General features: G+C 43.8%; 1 protein-coding gene across 1 annotated transcript; it reads right to left on the reverse strand.

Moving 5' to 3' along the window:
- Nucleotides 1-846: 846 nt before the first annotated feature.
- DKK1 (dickkopf WNT signaling pathway inhibitor 1) lies at nt 847-4,194 on the reverse strand. The gene is made up of 4 exons (XM_069460663.1): nt 3,790-4,194; nt 3,383-3,545; nt 2,067-2,210; nt 847-1,938 (listed from the first exon to the last, which is right to left on the reverse strand). Exons 1-4 carry the CDS (start codon nt 4,033-4,035, stop codon nt 1,685-1,687), a joined length of 807 nt encoding a protein of 268 aa, XP_069316764.1. The 5' UTR covers nt 4,036-4,194; the 3' UTR covers nt 847-1,684.
- Between the last annotated feature and the right edge of the window lie 1,912 nt (nt 4,195-6,106).

Consider the following 6,106-nt stretch of genomic DNA (forward strand, 5'->3'; position numbering starts at 1 on the left):
ACAGAAGACTCTTCTTTTTGAAGAAAGGGTTTCCTGTTACCTGTCCTCTATTGTGCTTTATTGGAGATGGCAGGCCTTAGAATTGGCCTTCCTGGCACTTCACAAAACAGGCACATGTCGAAAAAGGTTTCTCCTGGGTGAGGAAGCTGAGACTTCCAGACAAAAAGAATGTAACAACAGACACCCTGCCAGTTCCTCTCTCAGTGAAGAACCAATGGGCTTGTGTCCCATTGGCTGAGCCCCTTGAAATTGAACCACTTCCAGGAACACAAAAACAACAAACATTCTAGGACATCTGCGTTATTTAAGGAAACTTTGGGGACAAACGATCAGTCACTACTATCCTTCGAATGCCTTAAGCCCAGCATTTTGTGGTTTCCACGCAGACTTTCAGAATACTACAGAATAAATATAAATCGGGAAGGTTGCTTTCCCCTTTCCCTAGTATAAACTATATCAAATCTGGCAAGTGAAACTGTATCGACAGCTTAGATTTCATCTCTGTGGGTTCTCTTTTAAACATCATATCCCTATCCTCATTCTAATCAATAGATTTCAGTTTAAGCAAAACTTGAAATATTCAACTCACCTAGCAAGAGAAGAAAAGAGTGGAATGAGGGAGGATTTGTGATTTTTATTTAATAATTATTTTAAAATCAAAGTAATTAGAATAAGTCTTTGAATGTAGTAGTATTTAAGATATTTCAAATTAACTTATTTGGTACAAAATCTGCATGTATTTACTGTATTTACACACACATCCTCTTCCTGCCAAACTCCAAGTACTTTGGCATTAATTATGTGGACAGTTTCCTTCCTTGTCCAATATGTATTGACCATTTAAGGAGATATTACTAATTTATTGGAAATTATTTTTGAAAGTATTAATGTAAGATTCAATCTCATACTACCATGATCATTTGAGTTTCTCATCAATGAACACATTTACTTTAAAGTTACTCTAGAACTGATCAATATTGCCTTACATTTAGACAATATAATTTCTCTGATCATCTTTAAACATGTCACATTTCTATTCTTGTAGAACACACATACATACACACATTCCCCCTTAAGATCACAATCCCCAAATTTATCTATACTTGTAACATTTCATGATATTAAATGTAAATTTTATTTCAAAAACTATCACAGCCTAGAAATATAATTTAAGCATTGAGAGAGTACATTTCAGAAAATAAGCTAATATTTTCAAGTTAAATTTTAGATACCTATCATTTGTCATTCTAAGACCTCCTTGCCTTCTAGGCTCTAGAATTAAAGGGAAAAGGGCTATGCATTTAGGAACTATAAGCTGAAATTATTTATTTCAATTCAATATAGAATATTTATCAGAGTCAAGACAACAATCAATGTGTACAAAAATTTACATAAAAGAGGAACAACAGACAATGCAGCACCTTAAGAAAAATAATTAAAAGTTTTGTTGCATTTACAGGTAAGTGCCACACTGAGAATTTACAACACAGTAATTTACTGCAATCACAGGGGAGTTCCATAAAGAAACAAAGCTCTTACACTCCACATTTTCAGATGGTATTATTGGAATGCTTAACTAAAACCACAGAATTTGTACATCCTTAGGACTGAGTTCACAAAAGCCATCAAAGGTTTTCATAGCATATATTATATAAAAGGAGTCCACTGCGTTCAGACAGCTGGTTTAGTGTCTCTGACAGGTGTGAAGCCTAGAAGAATTACTGGCTTGATGGTGATCTTTCTGTATCCGGCAAGACAGACCTTCTCCACAATAACAACGCTGGAATATTTCCAGCCCATGGGAGCCTTTTCTCCTGTGCTTGGTGCACACTTGACCTTCTTTGAGGACAGGTTTACAGATCTTGGACCAGAAATGTCTAGCACAACACAATCCTGTGGCACAGTCTGATGATCGAAGACAAACAGAACCCTCTTGTCCTATGAAAGAGGAGACAGTGGAAAAAGTACATGATTACTGCTAAACCTACATTATTTCATTCAAATAATTCAAAAGACACTTCTGATGTGCTAACAAAGAAGAATAAATCTTAAAGTCCTTAACCCACCTTTGGTGTGATACATTTTTGAAGACAGTGTGGTTCTCCTAGAATACCCATCCAAGGTGCTGTGATCACTCCCAAAGGTTTCAATGATGGTTTCTTCAATTTCCCCTCGATGGAAATGATTTTGATCGGAAGGCATACATATTCCTAAGGAAGCAGGAAATAGTGAGTAACTCCAGGGTTGCAATGTGTTACTGCCAACAGCTCTGACAGCGACAGTCCCGTGTGCCTGCATCAACTCGAGATATCCCATTGTAGTGATGTACAAGTAAAACTTCCTCTCTAGTGTTAATGCAAAACTCCTGGGAGAGGCAGAAGCACTAATGTGTTACACTGTACCATCATATGCAACATCCCCAGTATAGCCATTTAAAATACTTTCCTGGCAACTGTGGTAGCGGCAAGTGAGATTTCTGCTCATTTTAATATCACCCTTGGGGTAAGAAAAAGAAAATTGGTCACTTTAAAAAAATGTTCTTAAAAATAACTTCTCTGCCCTTGGTGCTATATGGGTACTGCCAGACTAAGTTAAGCAAATGCAATTCCAGCTGCCTAGAAGACTACAATCTCACCCACCAGTTACTTCACTGTATAATTTCTTTATTACAGAGATTTAGTTAATTCATCCTGGAGTACTGCTGGGTCCTAACGAGGGTCGCCACCCTGTATGTGTATTTCTGGAGACCTCTTTGGCTGTCTAAATCTACCCCTCTGAAACATTAAATTTTAGTGGATCTGTGGTTGAGGGGAGGAGTACTTATTTTAACATAGCGGAGGTTAGAGGGAGGGGGAAGGAAGGAAGGGACGGGGCTGAAGAGTATCAAGATCTCGCCTTAAAAAATGATCAGTGCAGATAAATCACTGTCCTCCAGGTGACAACAGTTTCAACTGAGATCATGAGAGACAGGTTAGCGTGGGAAAGCCCCGAGAGTCACCGTAAGAAAAATGGAAAGGGTAGCTAACCGCCAACGCTGGTTTCTTTGGTCTCTCTGCATGGTCCTACCGCCCTCTGCATCCTCTTTCTCAATTGGTCTCCCAGACAAATTTTTATGAAAGGGTCCTCTAAGAGGCAAGCTGTCACGTTAACTCATTGAGAGACAGAGAGGAAGAGAACTCATTGAGAGACTCCGAGACCTCCGGACTTCTCTCCCCTCCCAGACTGAACACTCGCAATGAAGATATTTCACCCGGAACCCTGCATGTTGACACCTATTTGCAGGTGACGCCGCAGCATTCGCAGAGCGGAGACCGTTCTCTCCCATCCTGTAGGCGCTCAAAGGCAGGACGGTTGGAGTCCTAGAGGGAGCTACAGGACTCACCATTTTTGCAGTAATTCCCAGGGCAGCACATAGCGTGACGCAAGCAGCGTTTTCGGCGCTTCCTGCAGGCGAGACAGATTTGCACGCCCGCGCCCCCTCCGCGGGTGGGACTAGCGCAGTACTCATCGGTGCCGCACTCCTCGTCCTCTGCGCACGGGTATGGCTGTGAGAAGGGGGCGAGAAGGTGAGGCACCCAGGATTCCAAGTACCCGCAACTCCTGGACCCGGATGCTCATCTCAGTCCCTATCTGTTCACCTCTCCAAAAGCTGTTGCTGCCCACTGCTCCCGAATGCAGAGTTTCCAAATGCGCCCTGAACCGCACACACTCAGCACGTTCTACGCCCTCCTCTCCTAAGGAGACCCCCTCAAGGTCACAGCATCTCAGGATCCCCGCGACCCCTCTCACCTGGTAGTTGTCAATGGTCTGATACTTGTTCCCGCCCTCGTACAGAATTCCGGGCGCGGCGCTGACCGCAGAGCCTGGGTGCCCGGCAGCGCCGCCCAGCGGTGGGGGCAGGTTCTTGATGGCGTTGGAATTGACGAGAACTGAGTTCAAGGTGGCGCTCACTCCCAGCGGAGGGTGGCCGCAAAGACTCGCGGCTACTAGGGCGACCAAGACCCGGGCAGCTCCCACTGTGCCCAGAGCAGTCATCTCAGAAGGACTCAAGAGTGAGAAAGAGAGAGAAAGGAGGAATGTCACTTTGCAAGCCTGGACCCCAAGGCAACCGTGCTGGTGCGCGGCTGCACAGTCAGGGTTCCGGGAGCCTCCGGCAGTCCCAGAGTCCTGACTGCGGGGCGCACAGAGCTCTGCGCCGCCACCGCCACCGCGGCTGCCTTTATACTGCGGGCTCTGAGCATTCCGGCCCCTCCAGGGGGAGACAACAAAGCCGGGATGAGATTTCAAAGCGTTGGGAGGGGCTGGGAGGGGGTGTGTTTGTGTACATGAAGGGGGGCCTTTGACACTCTTCACCCCGCCCCTCCCTTGCGCAGTCGCTCCGCTGGCACAGCTCACCTTCGGGGTGACGGTTATCAGTGAGCATTAGAGTAGACGAGTTTAATAAACGCAGGAGGCGGGAGGAACTCTGGAAACATTGGGTGCCCTTGCCTTGCAGTAGGGGTTGGATTATCTGGATCTTAAAGACTTTTCAGAGCCTAATGGGGCTACTCTGCAAAAACACTTAGCGCCCCTCTCCTTTACAACAGTACTCGTTTATCGTGCACACAAATAATGTTCAGTATTAAATACGAGCCGATCAGTAATTCAGTGGCTCTAGCAAAACGTTTCTGCGAGAGGGCCAGGTGGCGGGTGCAAGCTGGTTATTAACCCTTTAAAGTCGCGGTTTGCAGAGTTGAGAGAAGTCCTAGGCTTTAAGATGGTTCAATTGCCACTCCCCTCTCCCGCCACTGCGAGAAAAATGTGCAAAGAAAAGGAAATTTGCACATCAAAAGGGGGTAAGAAGGAAGAAGAACTAATTCTCTTTTGATGGGAAGTTTAGAGAGGGAGGCGAGAGACTGGAGCTTGGAAATTAGATCGGGGGTGGGGGGAGGGAAGAGGGAAATGACCATTCGATAATCAAACTGTTTAATGTTGTTCTTTGAATCTGAGCAGTCGCGGCAGTAGATGAACTTGATTAGGCAGACGCGCGAGATCAAAGTGGCTGGAGCCAAAGCGGACAGGGTCCAACATGCCAGGTCAGTCGTCCTTCCCTGGTTCCCCCTTCTCAGTGGTGGGTTAATGCCCGGAGATAAGAAACCCTTAAGGCTTAGCGCCTGACTTCCTCATTAGTATTTCATATCGCAGTGCTTGAGAACGCGTGTGTTTGAGCCCAAGTCAAACCTTTCTCAGGACCTAGGAATACTCCCTCTACGGAGATAAGAGCTCACATTGAGGAAAAGAGAGCTGAAAGTGAATCAGACAGTGAATTTGACGTCATTCAAATCAATGTATAAAAAAAATAAAGGCTGCTGTATACAGATGTTGTCATGTTTATAAGCTGGAAATAATGATCTGTTCATGAAAAAAATGATGTTAGAAGCTTAGAGCCCTAGCATTGGACTACCGTTGGGGCTGTTGCCTTTTTTTTTCTTTTTTTTTTTGGTGAGATGGGGGAAGGAGTACAGTGAATGCAAATATTTATGAGACAGGAATTCTCATTCCAGAGAATAAACTTCTCTTTATTCTAATTATAATAATAAAAGATATAATACAATTATAGCAATAATAAAAGATAAGAAATGGACTTAAGTCTTTTAAAAACAGGTTGATGTAATTAGTGTCAGAAAATGAACAACTGCTATGTGAGTTCTGAAAAGCAAGAGTTGATTAAATAATCATTGTTGAATAAAAGTGATTGAGGTATATTTATTTTGTGCACCTCTAACCTCTATAGATCTAGGCTATCTATAATTATTCCACATACTGACCTACTGGGGCCACCACCAAGTAAAACAAGGCAGGGATGCTTTTAAAAGTAATAAAATCCTGAAGTTGAAGTACAGAGGAAGGGTAATTAAAAAACAAAGTTTGTGATGATCTGTGTTCTAGTTCCCTGCATTTCAGAGGTCATATTTAGAACATCTTCTAAATATTTTTTTTTTTTTTTTTTTGAGACTGAATGTCACTCTGTTGCCCGGGCTAGACTGCCATGGCGTCAGCCTAGCTCACAGCAACCTCAAACTCCTGGGCTCAAGCAATCCTCCTGCCTCAGCCTCCTGAGTAGCTG

This window comes from Eulemur rufifrons, chromosome 28 (assembly GCF_041146395.1).
Source record: "Eulemur rufifrons isolate Redbay chromosome 28, OSU_ERuf_1, whole genome shotgun sequence".
Classification (NCBI taxonomy): Eukaryota; Metazoa; Chordata; class Mammalia; order Primates; family Lemuridae; genus Eulemur; species Eulemur rufifrons.

Excerpts from the sequence above, each read along its gene's own strand:
- DKK1 (XM_069460663.1), bottom strand. The coding sequence starts at position 4,035 with ATGACTGCTCTGGGCACAGTGGGAGCTGCCCGGGTCTTGGTCGCCCTA. Across the intron at positions 3,546-3,789 it reads AGACCATTGACAACTACCAG|CCATACCCGTGCGCAGAGGA; the intron begins GTGAGAGGGGTC and ends CCCTTCTCACAG. Across the intron at positions 1,939-2,066 it reads AAAAATGTATCACACCAAAG|GACAAGAGGGTTCTGTTTGT; the intron begins GTGGGTTAAGGA and ends CCTCTTTCATAG.